At 45.0% G+C, this 18929-nt stretch overlaps 1 protein-coding gene across 2 annotated transcripts in view; it reads right to left on the reverse strand.

Moving 5' to 3' along the window:
* LOC124619853 (YLP motif-containing protein 1) overlaps window positions 1-18929 on the reverse strand; it is a 669202-nt gene that overhangs the window by 582919 nt on the left and 67354 nt on the right. For both annotated transcript variants that reach the window (XM_047146465.1, XM_047146463.1), the window contains exon 3: window positions 12460-12653. In XM_047146465.1, coding sequence (XP_047002421.1) covers window positions 12460-12653 — 194 coding nt within the window. The remainder of the gene's footprint in view (window positions 1-12459; window positions 12654-18929) is intronic.

Genomic DNA, 18929 nt, shown 5'->3' on the forward strand with positions numbered 1-18929 from the left:
TCTCCCTACAGCGTGCATGACAGACACACATTGGCATCTCGAGCAACACGATGGAAAATCAATTATTCTGGGATCAAACAAACTGCCGCTGCAACTTAGACTATAGCAAGACTGTAGCAAGCTTTCCACAAATTACAACTGCAGTCTGTGTACCTCACTAGACAACAGTGGGATGCTAGTACTCAATTTCGTCTGCGGGGTCACCTTATGCTGCAATACATGACACAGCTGATAGGTCGCGAATGACTTAAATTGTTTCATACACTGCATGTGAAGATCAAGCTCTGCAAGAAGACCACAGCCACAGTCTGTACCAAATCAGATTTAACATACCGGATATTAATACAGGTGTCGCCCGAATTCTTTTGAGCAGTTTACACAAAACTAAGAATTATCGGCTACACCATTGTGTGTCAGTCAGAAAAGTGATCTCAGCAAACACACATTTCAAAAGACTTTACTGGGAAAAAAATTCGCTGGGCAATCTTACGAACGAAAAAGAAGTATCGTTTTACCTCTTCTGTCAGTTCTGAAATAATGTGGAAGTACCTTACTGACATGCTAAACATGCTTTTAACTCTATTGGCTGTGTAACAACAGTTCTCGTAGTCTAATGACCATTACGGCTCGATGTACACGAGCCATTTATTACCTCAAATTCGCAGTGTCATTTCCTCGCGCGTTAAAGCAGTACTCATGAAACAATAGAGCCACGCACACTACGGCAGTGAAGCAGCGTATTCGCCGCGAAGACGGGCCAGAGAAATGTGCCTTGCAACGATCCCGCCCATCGCCGTGATACAGTCGTTGCGGGAGACATGGGTGGAGCAAATGTATTCGCAACACGAGCAACATCTGCCGTCAGCCTGCCACGGATGCAGCGGGCTTGGATGTGTAAATGTTTATCGAAGAGATAAAGAATTGATCCCAAATATCAAAGTCTGTATGACTACTGGGCAATCCACACGCGTCGAGCCTCTAAAAAAATGGCTCTGAGCACTATGGGACTTAACATCTATGGTCATCAGTCCCCTAGAACTTAGAACTACTTAAACCTAAATAACCTAAGAACATCACACACATCCATGCCCGAGGCAGGATTCGAACCTTCGACCGTAGCAGTCGCGCGGCTCCGGACTGAGCGCCTAGAACCGCTAGACCACCGCGGCCGGCGTCGAGCCTCTGTAACACCATTAGTCCACCGTTCCACTCTCGAACAGTGATCGATAAAAACGAACACTGAACTCTTTCCGCGAAAGCTACGATTTCTCTTGTTTTGTTACAATGGTCATGCAGAAGTTAAAATACTTTCGCATTCGAAGAAGATACATCTCGCAAGCAGTACCACGATCATATTAAGAAGAGAGCCACATGGTTTTAAGCGTGTGAAACTTTTTTTTGGGGGGGGGGGGGGCGGGGGGGGGGGATTTTTCTGCGATATCAGTAGACCTACATCAAGGAGACGAAAGTTATGGGATACCTCGTAATATCGTGTCGGACCTCCTTTTGCCCGACGTAGTGCAGCAACTCGACATGGAATGGACTCAACAAGTCGTCGTAAGAACCTTGCAGAAATATTGAGCATGTTGGCCCTACAGCCGTCCATAATTGTGGAAGTGTTGCTGGTGCGGGCTTTTGTGCACTAACTGGCCTCTCAACTGTCCCATGAATGTTCGGTGGGATGTATGTTGGGCAATCTGGGTGGCCAAATTATTTGCTCGGAGAGTTCAGAATGTTCTTCAAACCAATCGCGATCGACTGTGACCTGGTGGCATGGCGCATTGTCAGCTACAAAAATTGCATCGTTGTATGGGAATATGAAGGCCACGAATACTATAAATGTCCTCCAAGTAGCCGAACATTCGTTGCAGTCAACAAATCGGTTCACCTGGACCAGAAGACCCAGTCCATTCCATGTAAACACAGCCCACACCATTATGGAGCCTCCACCAGCTCGCACAGTGCCTTGTTGACAACATGGGTCCACGTACAATCGACCATACAAGTAGCCCTTACCAACTGAAATAGGGATTCATCTGACCATTCCACGGTTTTCCAGTCGCCTCGGGTCCAGCTGATAAGGTCACGAGCCCAGGAGAGATGCTGCAGGCGATGTCGTGCTTTTACCAAAGCCACTCGCGTCTGCCGTCTGCTGCCCATAAACGCCGGACTTCACCGCACTGTCCTAATGGATACGTTCGTCGTACGTCCCACACTTATTTCTGCGGTTATTTCATGCAATGTTGCTTGTCTGTTAGCACTGACAACTCTAAGCAAACGCCGCTGTTCTCAATAGTGAAGTGAAGGTCGTCGATCACTGCATCATCATTGGTGAGAGGTAATGCCTGAAACTCTTGATACTGTGGATCTCGGAATATTGAATTCCCTAACGATTTCAGAAATGCAATGTCCGATGCGTCTAGCTACAACTACCATTCCGCGTTCGAAGTCTTAATTTCCGTCGTGCACCCATAATCACGTCGAAAACGTTCTCACATGAATCACCTGAGTACAAATGACAGCTCCACTGCCCTTTTATATCCTGCGCTCACGATACTACCGCAATCTGTATATCGCTGTTCCCTGACTTATCACCTCACCGTACACCACTGTTAAACTATATTGATTGTATTCTAGAGCTGGCCTTTTTTATCAAAGGCGCTCATTCAAAAACTGAAAAAGCCCTAACCAGCAAATACATTGCTCTCTGGCCACAGCCCTTTCATACGAATGTACAAATCTTCGATCACTGATAACAGTTTAAAATATATTCTGCTGTTCAGCGATTTCAGTGATATCTGTGATTTACTGAACAGCAGCCACGCTACCCGCATTCTTCTGCCTACGACCATACTGGTTACCCTCCAATGTAGTACTGCTGCGTGCTGCAACATCGCATTATGTAAACTGAGCCGACATCCGACACTGCGAGCATGGGCAATTGTGACTCGCTCGTGTGCCTCCAGCCTTATCCAACGATCAGATGTTCATACATAAGTTCCTCGTGACTAGTTGTAGCCGCGAATGCTTGGTTTAACCGCAGTTTTACCACTAGAAGCGGATAAAGGAAGAGAAAAAAAACAGGGAGTCAGGGAATCTGTTCTTTCGTCTGCACAGTAGACCCAGCTTCTGATACCGGCGTGGCAGATGCGGTTACTCCTGCATAACCGGTCCTCTGGGGATCGCTTGATCGCTTGCAGCGCCACTCGACCCCGCGGCCGTTCACTTAAACACGGCTGTAAACAAACGCGGCGGATAGCGGTATAACACCGCGCTGCGTTGACACGCAGCACACGCCGCTCTACTGTTTGGCGTTTGCGACGCCAACGTAACAACTGCCTATTGCCGCCCCGTCAGAAAGTAGCCCCGCTGCTACCATCGAGAAACTAGTAAAGCGGAATCGATTTTTATTAACTTTATTAATTTTTTAAATTTTTTGTCCTTCACACATATAGACTATTATCTGCAAGGCCAAAACAGGCAGTACAACACGCAGCCCATGTGCAATAAAAATATGTATACTAATTATTACTACACTACTGGCCATTAAAATTGCTACACTAAGAAGAAATGCAGATGATAAACGGGTATTCATTGGACAAATACATTACACTAGAACTGACATGTAATTACATTTTCATGCAGTTTGGGTGCATAGATCCTGAGAAATCAGTACCCAGAACAACCACCTCTGACCGTAATAACGGCCTTGATACGCCTGGGCATTGAGTCAAACAGAGCTTGGATGGCGTGTACAGGTACAGCTGCCCGTGCAGCTTCAACACGATACCACAGTTCATCAAGAGTAGTGACTGGCGTATTGTGCCGAGCCAGTTGCTCGGCCACCATTGACCAGACGTTTTCAATTGGTGACAGATCTGGAGAATATGCTGGCTAGGACAGCAGTCGAACATTTTCTGTATCCAGAATGGCCCGTACATGACCTGCAACAAGCGGTCGTGCACTATCCTGCTGAAATGTATGGTTTCGCAGGGATCGAATGAAGGGTAGCGCCACGGGTAGTAACACATCTGAAATGTAACGTCCGCTGTTCAAAATGCCGTCAATGCGAACAAGAGGTGACCGAGACGTGTAACCAACGGCACCCCATACCATCACGCCGGGAGATACGCCAGTATGGCGATAACGGATACACACTTCCAATGTGCGTTCAACGCGATGTCGCCAAACACGGATGCGACCATCATGATGCTGTAAGCAGAACCTAGATTCATCCGAAAAAATGACGTTTTGCCTTTCGTGGACCCAGGTTCGTCGTCGAGTACACCATCGCAGGAGCTCCTGTCTGTGATGCAGCGTCAAGGGTAACCGCAGCCATGGTCTCTGAGCTGATAGTCCATGCTGCTGCAAATGTCGTCGAACTGTTCGTGCAGATGGTTGTTGTCTTGCAAACGTCCACATCTGTTGACAGACATGGCTGCACGATCCGTTACAGCCATGCGGATAAGATGCCTGTCATCTCGACTGCTAGTGGTACGAGGCCGTTGGGATCCAGCACGGCGTTCTGTATTACCCTCCTGACCCCACCGATTCCATATTCTGCTAACAATCATTGGATCTCGACCAACGCGAACAGCAATTTCGCGATACGATGAACCGCAATCGCGACAGGCTACAATCCGACCTTTATCAAAGTTGGAAAAGTGATGGTACGCATTTCTCCTCCTTACACGAGGCATCACAACAACGTTTCACCAGGCAACGCCGGTCAACTGCTGTTTGTGTATGAGAAATCGGTTGGAAACTTTCCTGATGTCAGCACGTTGTAGGTGTCGCCACCGGCGCCAACCTTGTGAATGCTCTGAAAAGCTAATCATTTGCATTTCATAGCATCTTCTTCCTGTCGGTTAAATTTCGCGTCTGTAGCACGTCATCTTCGTGGTGTAGCAAGTTTAATGGCATAGTAGTGTACTTGTACTACTATGAAGTTAAACAAAATTAATAGCACAACAAAGAAACCTAAAAGAAACGGGAAGAAGCTACTTTTCCTCGGAACTACCATGGACCCGTTAATTACGCAACTATTGGTACTACGGTTGGTGCAGACGTTTCCCAAGGTGAACGGATCGTGGATTCCATGCTGCAGTGAACGACCGTTGGAGACAGCAAGGGAGAACCGCTGCGGTAAAGCCCACAGAATAGCCCTTGGACGTTGGCGCGTCATGCACATAAAATCTGCGGCCGCTAGCTCGACTCCAGTCCACCACCAGCAATGGAGTGCGAAGCTTTGACAATGCCAGCCACTCGTGCTGGCGAAATGTCAGAAAGTTCATCAAACGTTGGCCGAAGAACCCGACACAGAAGCCAACAGGCAGTTTGTGGGCAGCATAACGTTAAGATTAGCGTTTTGTGCTGAAATTCAGGGGCAGTTTCATTTGGGCCATTCGGTTCCGGCATTTTACAAACAACGTCTTAGCAACTAGTCACGTTTACGTCAGTGTATTACTCCATTACTAGCTTTTTTAAAGACATATCGTGTTTTCACACGAAATTAATTTCAAACACATTTTCTATGGACATACACTCCTGGAAATGGAAAAAAGAACACATTGACACCGGTGTGTCAGACCCACCATACTTGCTCCGGACACTGCGAGCAATGATCACACGCACGGCACAGCGGACACACCAGGAACCGCGGTGTTGGTCGTCGAATGGCGCTAGCTGCCCAGCATTTGTGCACCGCCGCCGTCAGTGTCAGCCAGTTTGCCGTGGCATACGGAGCTCCATCGCAGTCTTTAACACTGGTAGCATGCCGCGACAGCGTGGACGTGAACCGTATGTGCAGTTGACGGACTTTGAGCGAGGGCGTATAGTGGGCATGCGGGAGGCCGGGTGGACGTACCGCCGAATTGCTCAACACGTGGGGCGTGAGGTCTCCACAGTACATCGATGTTGTCGCCAGTGGTCGGCGGAAGGTGCACGTGCCCGTCGACCTGGGACCGGACCGCAGCGACGCACGGATGCACGCCAAGACCGTAGGATCCTACGCAGTGCCGTAGGGGACCGCACCGCCACTTCCCAGCAAATTAGGGACACTGTTTCTCCTGGGGTATCGGCCGTCTCCATGAAGCTGGGCTACGGTCCCGCACACCGTTAGGCCGTCTTCCGCTCACGCCCCAACATCGTGCAGCCCGCCTCCAGTGGTGTCGCGACAGGCGTGAATGGAGGGACGAATGGAGACGTGTCGTCTTCACCGATGAGAGTCGCTTCTGCCTTGGTGCCAATGATGGTCGTATGCGTGTTTGGCGCCGTGCAGGTGAGCGCCACAATCAGGACTGCATACGACCGAGGCACACAGGGCCAACACCCGGCATCATGGTGTGGGGAGCGATCTCCTACACTGGCTGTACACCACTGGTGATCGTCGAGGGGACACTGAATAGTGCACGGTACATCCAAACCGTCATCGAACCCATCGTTCTACCATTCCTAGACCGGCAAGGGAACTTGCTGTTCCAACAGGACAATCCACGTCCGCATGTATCCCGTGCCACCCAACGTGCTCTAGAAGGTGTAAGTCAACTACCCTGGCCAGCAAGATCTCCGGATCTGTCCCCCATTGAGCATGTTTGGGACTGGATGAAGCGTCGTCTCACGCGGTCTGCACGTCCAGCACGAACGCTGGTCCAACTGAGGCGCCAGGTGGAAATGGCACGGCAAGCCGTTCCACAGGACTACATCCAGCATCTCTACGATCGTCTCCATGGGAGAATAGCAGCCTGCATTGCTGCGAAAGGTGGATATACACTGTACTAGTGCCGACATTGTGCATGCTCTGTTGCCTGTGTCTATGTGCCTGTGGTTCTGTCAGTGTGATCATGTGATGTATCTGACCCCAGGAATGTGTTAATAAAGTTTCCCCTTCCTGGGACAATGAATTCACGGTGTTCTTATTTCAATTTCCAGGAGTGTATATTACTTATATGATTATGAGGCACTTATTCATTCATTATCGTTAAGCAGTTTGTTCGCTTTAGCAAAGGTTCTCAACATGTATGTTTCATCATGTGATTTTACTGAACCTTTCATGCAAATCAGATTAGACCTCTTTACTAGTACTGAAATACTTTTCATTTACTTTTCTGAAGTACAAACACTGTGCTATGACAGTTACTTACATTAGTGTATACTATTTTAATGTCATTTATATGGCCTAACAAATGAACTGTTTGGATAGGTTAACGCGTGATGACCTGAAGCTTTTATCTACGGGAGAAATAAAAAATACTGCGCCGCCATGAGCATGCTTTGATGCTTTTCTGCGCTTTCGGGAGAGTGTTCTAAAACCTCCACGCTCAAGATTCTCTTGAAACACTGCAGGACTGTAGTTTTGTCTTCGTAGTCGCTAAAAGTGTTGAAACGCCAACATTCAGTAATGTTTCCTACTGCATGTTAACGTATTCATATTCTTCGATGTATTTACCTAGTCACACACGTTAAACTCGACCACAGCACAACTAAAATCGACAGAAACGACTGCTCAAAGCTTTAAACAATTGTAGGAACAGGTTTTGCAGCGAAGCTTGACGTTAATGCTCAATTTAAAATAACAGAGATTTTACTTGATTTCCAGAAATATTCAGTCACAAAATCCTGAAGTCAAAATGTAAATGGCAACTGATAAAGCTTTTCGCAGGTAGGGAAAGAGAAGCTACAAGGTATAAGCTAGATGTTATTTTTCTACACGCTGGAACACAAAAAAAGTATTCAGCTATTATTCTTGTTGTCCTTTGAGAACTTTGAAGCATCCTGGATCCTGTCGACACCAGGAGGAAACCCTTAAACATAGACGGCAGTAGAAACTACGACTCAATAATCCACAGACAACAGTCCTGACGATGAAGAGACAGAGACGCAACCAAATATTTACGACTGGGAAGATAAAGCCGTTTACGACAACCTCCGCAATATAGCGCATCTACCGATTTAACGATGCACCTAGACGCTTCCGGAAACACATCGTATTTTATGACTCACTCAATGAGAAGTTCATATTTTGGAAGGTATACGTCATAGAGGTAGTTATTAATGTAACCTTATACACAGTAGACTCCTATCAATGTTGCCACCGACTATGTTCGACGTCAACTCGCAATAGCCTCTCAAAGGCGTCATGTGGCATCACTAGCCGTGGATGGTGTAGAAATAGTATCGGAGGGTCGCGGAAAACAATGCAGTCGTTGTCTTAAGGCGGAAATAGAGCGACTTACCTGAGGTCCAAAAGATCAGGATCATTGGCTTTCGGGCCAACGGTGAAAGCACTTCCGAAATGGCTAAGCCCAAGCTGTTCGCGTGCCGCCGTGGTTAAAGTGTCGAGAACTGGCACTGAGGGATGAGTGGTTCATCGTGGTCCGTACACGACAGGGATGAACGACGGCTGTGGAGATACGTACGGGCGGATACACGTGTTGCTGTTGAACAACTAACCGCCCAAATGAATTCAGGTTCTACCAACAGTAACTCCAAGGTTCAGCAAAAGTTGTTGTGTAAGTCTCTGCAGCACGCGCCTAATTCGTGCACCCATGCTGACTGCTGTTTATCGGCAACTAAGGCTGGAATCTGCACGCCAGAGCCGCAACTGGGCGTTAACTGAGTGGCGACAGGTAGCCTTTTCAGATGACTCACGTTGTATTCTCCATCGGACAGATGACTGTTAGCGTTTTCAGAGTGAAAGGTCTGAAAGCAAGCAACGAGGACGCGTTATGGCCTGGCGGAATGTTTTCGTAGCATCCCCAGGGTAATCGCGTCATTCTGGAAGACACAGTGAATCCAACACAAGTATGCATCTACCCTTGGGGACAATGGCCACACATATAGACAGATGTCACACATCTCGCAGTATACTTGTACGTGCGTGATTCGAAGAGCATCAGGACGTGTTTACCATTCTCCCTGGTAACCAAACTCTCCGCATTTAAATCCAGTCGAGAATCTGTGGGGCGACATCGATCGGGACGTCTGTATCATGGACCTCCAAATGAGAAACCTAGCGCAGGTGGCCACAGCACTGGAGTCGGCATGGCTACACACCCCTGTCGGTACCTTCCAGAGCCTCACTGACTCATTTGCTGCGCGTCCCGCACCGGTCTGCACTGCTAAACGTGGTTATTTAGGCTTTTGACAGATGGTCGTATTATTGCCACTACATATCAATTACAAATTTATCTAACATCTACAAAACATAAAAGACGGCAGATCTTGTGGAGCATGCTTAGAATAGTTTTGTGTAGGAAGTGTACTGCGTATTCATTGCTGCCAATTTTCATTTATACTCTCTTCAGTGTGAAATATAGCAGTATAGCAGATGTTAAGATCTCGAAAACGTCAGAGTTTGTTCCACGCAAGCAGCAGGAAGAATAATATATTGGTTCTCTTCAACAGTCGCTCATGTTATTGCTCGTCCTTGCTGAAGGGCACCATCATGCCACAGGACTTGTCATCACGGCTGGAAAAAATCGACGTCTCATCGTTACCTCAGCTACAATATTTGTAAGCTTGTTGAGGCACATTTTCTGAGCGTTTTAGTATAAGGGATCCGGAATCCCTGATGGCTCGTTATGGGAGCGTTCCCTTTGATTTCTTACTCCATCTTTCTACCTGTATTACACTCAGAATATGAGTACAACAATGAAAATGTCGACGGTATGCGCTGTGTGTCTTCTTTGGGAACAAACTTGGTCGAATCACTCGAGGTACCAGCTGTTGACAACAGTAATGGCTACTTTAATCTTGGCCTCCAATCTTGGATTCAGTACCGCTCGGTTCTATCTCGAGTTTGTTTTCTCGGCAGTGTTAGTTATACTTCAGCAGTGGTACACAGCAGTATGGACAGGTTTACTGATGGAGAGTTATCCGACACGCTCCTCTTCTGTGGGTTTACTGAATGAAATGGAAGGGCGGCGTGGCGACGTTACACTGAGCCGTTCCGGCTGTGACGGCAATCACATCACAGCACTTTTGCATTACTATGTGTTGATTGTTGTACATTTTGGTGACAGCACATTACAATCTTTTCAACTGTTGTAATGCAATTTTTGTACAAGGGCTGTGATGGTATTTTCGTAGAAGCAGTGGTAATTAGTGTAACGAAGCGAAAAAACCGAAAGTTTTTACTCTGTAACGAGCAGTGGATCTCTTATACCAAAATACTTAATAAATATCCCTAAAAAAATCTCCGAAATTTTGTAAGTAGGTTGGGTTTCACGATCACCCTGTATACAGTATGTAATTCAAACGTACTTAGCCTGGCGTTTGAAAACTGGTAACAGCTCCATTTTATATAATCCCATTATCAATTTCATAACATAGTTTGGAAGCACAAGATCGCATTATAAATTTTATAACATAGTTTCGGAGTACGTAATCCCATTATCAATTTGCATAAGTAAGGGAAACACAAATCATTATTTCACACACTAACATACATGCGACGGAAATCTGGCTGTATTGCCCATGCCGTATTACGTATCTGAAAAGTACTATGCCATTACGCACAATCAGAACATGAAAGCAACGAACATGCACTGCCAAACATCTGCGACCCTCCTTTATACGTGACATGATATGAAGTTCGTAATTACTGGTGGAGACGAAGAGTGTCACAGAGTTCTGTTTACTGACTAACGAAAGTCAACTGTCATACACCTACCAAAAAAAAAAAAAAAAAAAAAAAAAAAAATGGTTCAAATGGCTCTGAGCACTATGGGACTCAACTGCTGTGGTCATAAGTCCCCTAGAACTTAGAACTACTTAAACCTAACTAACCTAAAGACATCACACACATCCATGCCCCAGGCAGGATTCGAACCTGCGACCGTAGCGGTCGCGCGGTTCCAGACTGTAACGCCCAGAACCGCTCGGCCACTCCCGCCGGCCACCTACCAAAGGCTGTAATATCTTACTACGTGTATATCAGTGTTTACCATAGAGTATAAATGTTAATGGAGTGAGCATACGGGTGTGCAGAACGAGAATTCTGTCGGCAACGTCTCCTGCAGCTCAAGTCACATGATTTTGGGACGGCGCATTTTTGCCCGTACAGCGCTTAGCGTATTTTAAGTGTTATTACTTCACTGCTATAGATAAATCACCTTCAGAAGTATCGCGGAACTTTGTATGCTCGTTTTACTGGCATCATAGTTTGGTACTAGGAACTGAAGTTGGCTTAAAAATGTGACGAGCAATGGTGCTGTGCCTTTACGCCACAGTATCATAGCTCAAGTTTTGCTACCGTATTTTCGGTAACGGGAAAAGAAGTGACAGCCACTGATACATTTTTTACGTTTTCTTTTGCACTTATTCATACTGTCGAACCTCTGTTCTAATTAATTACGTTACAATGACACTGTAGACGACGTTGAAGTGTCACGAAGAAACGAAGCATTTCGAAGTATGAAATTGTTACAGTAAATATGGTAAACGATTTGCTCCATCTGCGTGTCCATTATTATTTTCAAAAAATGGTTCAAATGGCTCTAAGCATCTGTGGTCATCAGTCCCCTAGCACTTAGAACTACTTAAACCTAATTAACCTAAGGACGTCACACACATCCATGCCCGAAGCAGGATTCGAACCTGCGACCGTAGCAGCAGCGTGGTTCCGGATTGAAGCGCCTAGAACCGCTCGGCCACAGCAGCCGGCTATTATTTTCAATTTTTCTTTATTTAACCCTCTGCTTTTTATAAACAAGTAAAATATCTATAACTTTTTTTTCACCCTCTCATCAGGGAAGTATAAGCATACACTACGCACAAAAAAAAGATCAGTGTTCGAATTTTGGAGTAACGCAAGAAGTGACAACCAACAATACAACAAGGCGAATAAATATAATCAAGTTTCGATATTATGGAACATTGTAGACAAGCACCGTCGTCCCAAAATCACCTGACTAGCCCGCTTTCATGTTGAGAACATGCGCAGCAGACTATGCTCGCTCCATAGGTACACATACTCTTTGGTGCTTACCAACGATACAGTTGTCGACTCAAAGACACTTAAACGTCTTCATGTCTATGTCACACCAAAACCTAAAATGTTTCCATCTTTTGAGATTTTACACAACATAATATTGACTGAAGTATGGTTGCATATACGCAAATCTTGGCAACCAAATTAATTCTCATGCCCAACCCTTGAACCACGTTCCAAAATTTGATCACTACTTAGATCATAAATCACAAATTAGGAACCTAAAAACATAATTACTACTAAGGAGGTTAGGTTGGTCGCTGCCTTTCAGAACAACATTGCTGAACCGGGCCTAGAAATGTCCATTGGACGCTTCTGTCGTTTCGTTTCACACGTCGAATTGTTCATCTCTGAAAGTGCAAAATAGGTAACAAACGTACGATGTAAATTTACTATAAAGTAACAGCGAAAGAAGATAAACACTGACCGACTAGTTTTGATGCAGCGTATCGTTGCATGGTACTCACCAGGAGGCGTGGTGGGAGGCTGAGTGGGAGCGGGAGGAGGCGGCGGGGGCGGGGGCGGATGCGTGGGCGGCGGCGGCGTGGCCAGCGCTTCTGGGTGCGGGGGCGGCGGGGCTGGCTGCGAGGCGGCGCCGTCAGACTCCGGGATGGCCGGCAGCTGCTCCAGCGCCGAGGACGCGGGCAGTGACTCAGACTTCCTGCAAGGCAGCACCAAGACACCAGTCAGAGGAGAAGTTACACACTGTACTGGCCAGGGCCGTGTTTACCATCTATTAGAGTTCAAATGGCTCTGAGCACTACGGGACTTAGCGTCTGAGGTCATCAGTCCCCTAGAACTTAGAACTACTTAAACCTAACTAACCTAACGACATCACACACATCCATGCCCGAGGCAGGATTCGAACCTGCGACCGTAGCGGTCGCACGGTTCCAGACTGATGTGGCTATAACCGCTCGGCCACACCGGCCGGCCCATCTATTAGTGCTGCAAAACTATTGTAGGCTACTACAGACCATCAGAATTAAGCGTAGAATACGGTAGTTTTCCTAGTAGCCTTGTCAGTTAAGGCCCTACCCCGTTTCGCGTACACTAGGTGTGTTGCCTACCTACTGGGCGTTACCTTATAACGAGTGTATATTCAAATATGCGATCAGTGTGTTACTAGAGTCCCCTAAAAACTGGAGATTGTAAACTGTCTAGAAACTAAGTGGGGATATATAAATGTCTGTGTTACCTACAGAACTTTTTTGTTATACTTAGCTATTCTCGTAACTGTTATGTGAAAATAAACAATATCTATAGCAAAATTAAAACTGTCAATTTAAATTCGGAGTATATTCGAAAATTGTTGATTTGTAATGTGAAACAGAGGAATGCAGTAGTAAAAATAAAGAAAACAACACAGATTTATCGTATAGCGCTAGAAAACGCAATTTTCTCAAAAAAAAAAAAAAGGTAAAATTAAAAAAACGCAAAACAAACATACATCAGACATCGATTCAGTGTTTTGTCGAACTTCAACAAAGATGTTTCTGTTATTCATAAATGACGTTTGCATTTGGTCATTATGAAGAACGTTCTGTTAAGTACAGAGTAACAAAAATAATTATATACTTTTATGATTGTGCATGTAAACCGTAGTTGGTTTGGTTACGCAAAAGGGCAGATTTTAGGCGAAGAACTAGTTTTTATTACTCATAAAATGCAATTTATATTCTGTAAGGATATAAAATACAGAATGGATTAACACCCAATGATGTGCAGAACATTCGTTTCTGTTTCTTTCCACACCAATGCTGTCAATACAACTGATAATCCTACCGTTTCCTGTATCAGTCGTGTACTTCATCAAAAATTACAGAACTGTAGTTCTGACGGAGCGCAACTCTGCTCTCTGTCAGCAACCAGTCGATAAGTGCTGTCATTATCAGACACTGGATGAATGTGATCTGGGTACTTTGCGCCGCATTTTAAGAAAAGCTAGCTTTCACGCATCTCAATGTTCATGATGCCATATCTCTTAAACTAAGTGTTGTTTCATTATATAATTTTGCTGGTACCTTCAGTGAAATAAGCAGATATTGTCTGCAAAGTGAGTCGTCAATATGCTTAGTAGTAAAACTAAAACGTCATATTATGGAAATAGTTAGAGGAATTTGGCATGGCATCGCAGCACATCTGACTCATTGCAACATGCTACACTCAGTAAACTTGCCAAGGGCGATACGACAACCAGCTATCGCCACCATTCAGTATTCGAAATAGATTTAGATAAGGAGACCCATTGGCGCCAATATTATTCAACTCAGCTTTCGAAAAAGCGAGCTGTGACAATGGTCGCATAAGAAAATGAAGGAGATGGTAGCAGACACAATTTTGGTATTTGCTGACGGTTATGTGATTCTTGGTGACACCCTGAGCAAGTATGCGCTGATACTTCCGGATTTCTCCACAATGCGATGAAAAACGGGCTGTTGGTGGATGGTGACAAATATCGTTGTATCACGTTCCATTGTTGTTGACGGACATACCTCTGAGCGAATTCAAAAATTCAGGTATCTGCAGTCCATACCGACTAATAAAACTGAAGTGACGAAAATAGAGAACAAACGAATAATAAATGCTGAGCAATTTATTCAGATCAGGACAGATTTCACAGAAGAATAAAATCCAGCTGTATATGACACTACTACGGCCGGTACTTTTCTATGTTTGTGAAGACCTGGGCACCATCAGCAACAATTCAAAAGAAATCTAGGCGCTTAGTCCGGAACCGCGGGACTGCTACGGTCGCAGGTTCGAATCCTGCCTCGGGCATGGATGTGTGTGATGTCCTTAGGTTAGTTAGGTTTAAGTAGTTCTAAGTTTTAGGGGACTGATGACCACAGCTGTTAAGTCCCATAGTACTCAGAGCCATTTGAACCATTGAAATCTTTGTCTTCGAAAGGAGGTACTTGACCAGTCTACAATACCATGTAAGGTAAATGGGAACGAAGAGGAAAAGAAGACCTGTACCAGTGGTCTAGAAAGTCACAAGAGCCGTATATTAGGGCAGAAGAGGCCACAGTGGTTTGGCAACATTCTTGGAGCTGATGCACCCATCCCAGACCGGATCCTCCATTCTCAATCTGCTGGAAAACGCGATGGAAGGGTCGAGTATTAACAATCCTCAAACAAGTAGAGCCGACAGCAGTGGAAGATGAAGCTGAAGAACGGCAGCGATGAACTAACACCTGCAGTAGAGGTCTCCTCTGTTGTGACTGACTTCTCTTTTTACTGTGCTTCTTGTAATGTGTGTTTTTATAATTCTTTTAGTGTGCGCTGATCTTTTTGTATTTTTAGTGCGGTTATTTCTCATATTTTTCTGCTGTTGTCGTTAAAGGCCCATTAATGCAATAAATGATTACGATTATGGCTTATTTTGAAGTTTTACTGCATCAAACCTAAAATGTAATAAACTTTTCTCCTTTTATTATTTTCTCGCAGGTGTCAGCGAGGAAAGTTATAAAAGGTCTGAAACTACGAGTGAACTTCGTAGTAACTAGCTAAGTGCTCTCATACTCAAAGACTAGGTGAAAATAGTCTGGGTAACTTGCGCGCCGTGAGTTACACTGCCCAACTCTCTCGGGGGTGTCTCCAACCAATTCTTGGTCTGGAATCTCACTGAGCCCCTTTGACCAACGAAGACGTGGATGGAGACGCCCCGGTCAGCAGTGGGATACCAATATGGCCCGACAACCAGGGGTTATGGTCTGGGGTGCCACTTCATTTCCTTTTATTGTCGTCCGCGCCACTCTCACAGCACAGTGGTACGTCGACGATATTCTACACCCAATGTTGTTATCCTTCACCCTGGGCTTACATTTCAGCAAGATAACACCCTCCCGCACATAGCGGGAGTTTTTACTGCTTGTCTTGTCAAACCCTATCTTGGTCAACAAGGTCGCCGGATCTCAGCTCAATTGAGGTGGTTTGGAGCGTTAGATCAGGACCTTCCAACTATCTCGGATTCTGACGATCTAACGCGCCAATTGGACAGAATCGGGCTCGATATCCCTCAGGAGGTCATCCAACAACTTTGCCGAATAACAGTTTGATAAGGACCATAGGTGGGCCAACGCATTATTGACTTGCTCAGTTTGTTAAGTTCTTTCTCTTGAATAAATCATCCAATTTTTTCTGAATTTGTAATCATTTGTTTGTCTACACAGGTCAGTCACAGCTACAGATTTACGTGCCATTCGGATAATTCATTCTTGGTGCGTCGTTTTCTCTTTTAGAGCGTATTTTATCAAACTAGCGATTCTAGCAAATATTGAAGCGACTGGTACAGCGCTTTGCTTAGCCAGCCAAACTGCATCTAAGTTCAATTAGGAACATGAGCCTTAACCCGTAGTAGATGAGCGTTTAATCGCGCACGTTAGCAATCCGGGCGAGACGGCTGTGCTTAGGTAAAAAGTAATCACGGAAAAGCTTTAAGCGTAACCTCATCCACGCTTCGCGACGCTAGAGTTTGGGGGATTATGTAACAGCTTCAAAAGGCGGTGCTCTCGGCGGGCTTAGATCTTCGTACCTAGCGTTGGGGCTAACGAATTCCCCATATCATGAAACTAGACAGGGTGACACAGGAAAAACTGAATATTTTAAGATGTGGTAGTACAGACTATTTCGAATAAAATAATGCATGAAACATTGGTCTAATGTTTATTAGTTACAGAGATAGGGCGAACGGGCTTAGATGGTGGGGTCATGTTACACGCATGGGGGAAGCAAGGTTGCCCAAGAGACTCATGGGTTCAGCAGTAGAAGGTAGGAGGAGTCGGGGTAGACCAAGGAGAAGGTACCTAGATTCGGTTAAGAACGATTTTGAAGTAATAAGTTTAACATCAGAAGAGGCACCAATGTTAGCACTGAATAGGGGATCATCGAGGAATTTTGTAAGGGGGCTATGCTCCAGACTGAACGCTGAAAGGCATAATCAGTCTTAAATGATTATGAGAGATAGAACTGCTTACAGAGATAAGTTTTCATTTTGCATCCTGGTACTCCAGTTACTATGGGTATATTTACCGATTGTAATCTTTTTTTTTTTCGAAATTCAACTTGCGAGGTTGTGATTGAGCTTACGTAATTGATTTTTCAACTGGGACTCTGATTTGTTGATCGATTCGTTTAAACACGCCGCACATACTTACGAATGCGCATGCCGATATAGTTAGAGACGACTTCGGACATTAAGTTATCCATTATTATGGCAGGCCAAGTAACTTTTATGGAATCCTGCACAACACTTAAAAAGTGACACATACTTGACACTTTTTCAACAGTCACCAAGTCTCCGTAAACAATGATCAGAAGGTTTTCCCGATCGTTCAGTTTCTCGATGATGGAAATACGGTCCTTAGTCACTGATCCACTCGAGAACCTCCGTGTGAACATTGATCGTGATAGTTGGAAAGTCTCTAGTTTCTGCTAATCAGTTCCCAATTGCCTTGACATATTCGTCTGTGGTCAACGTTGATAGTCTTCCTTTCCGATCAGCATCATCAACGTCTGTGCGGCCGTGGTCAAATCGTTGGTATCATTTCACTACGACTGAACGTGACACTGCGCTTAGTCCATATACTGCCATAATTTCAAAGCGAATCTGTGAGCAATTTAGACTTTTGTCCACAAGAATCTTTGTGAACCGGTACTTCAATTTGGGAGCACGTTTCTAGTTGCACCCCATTCCATTCCTACACTGTGGTCCAGCTGTTAACCATAACGCAGCAGAAATGTGTCTGCAGGTAAATCAGGACAAATACTCTCTTCTGACAATGTGCTAATTTTGTTCCGCAATAGTCTTAGAATGGAACGACATGTCTAACTTAGCTACCGAAGACCCTCCGAATTTGTGTACGGGCTTCGTAATCGAAGCGCTGCTGTTGCTTGTAGGGGATACAACAGCCGATTTTCTAACCGCAAAATACCAGATTCAAGAATGTTTATTCGTGTTTTCACTCAACTGCGAGATGCTGTTCATATCTCATTTGCACAAGCAAATAAAAAGTGTGTGGATGAAACAGGAGAGATTGTTCAGTAATTAGAACACAGTCCTTCAATAAACACATGCAGAATTTATATATGTAAACGCGTTCCACATAGGAAATTATGTATTCGCGGCTTCTGTCCTTATCTTTTACAGCGGGTTCAACAAATCCGATGAAAGATGAAGGTAGACGATAGGAATTTTGCCGCTGGCCAAATGAAATCGTAGCATAATCTCATTAATACTGTATAATGATGCAGCAACTTTCATTCTTGACGGTATCGCAGCTCCTATCACTGGCCCTACGGAAGCCACGTGCCTTTGTGGAAACACATGTTGAAAAATGCATCTCCGTTAATGTGTAATGTGGTATGACAAACAATCTTCTTACAGGTCCCCGTAATCTAGACTATCTTGAAACTGAATATCCATCATCGTTGGAAAGGGTTTCTTTGGCTACAAGGATGGTTTTGCTCGTGCAGCAGATGGGCCCCTGCATAATATAGACAACGGGTGACATATCACCTAAATCTAGCATTCCCCAGAATTTCCACCATTAGAACTGTGCCAGTAGGTACGGTCAGGAGGCGCAAACTGCGAATAAAATTTCTAATAAAAGAAACGAACTGAACATTTCGCGTCATTAATAGTGCTGCCCTCAAAAGAACGCCACGACGACCTGTGAAGGGCTGCACTTGGGCTGTCGAGGATCTTCGGAAGTGCATTGAAATCATACGTAGACTTTATGAAAGTCAATTCTGAACTTAATCAGTTACCTTTGCTTAATGCCTTCTGCGAGCATCTGTTTCGGTTACATTTTAACAGATAAATCTCTGTAACCAATAAATACCGGACACATGTTATACGGAATGTTTTATCTGAATTAGGAAATATCACCAAGTCCTAGAATATTTACTAGCTAGTCCTCCTGAAACACACTAT

This window comes from Schistocerca americana, chromosome 6 (genome assembly GCF_021461395.2).
Source record: "Schistocerca americana isolate TAMUIC-IGC-003095 chromosome 6, iqSchAmer2.1, whole genome shotgun sequence".
NCBI classification, from domain to species: domain Eukaryota; kingdom Metazoa; phylum Arthropoda; class Insecta; order Orthoptera; family Acrididae; genus Schistocerca; species Schistocerca americana.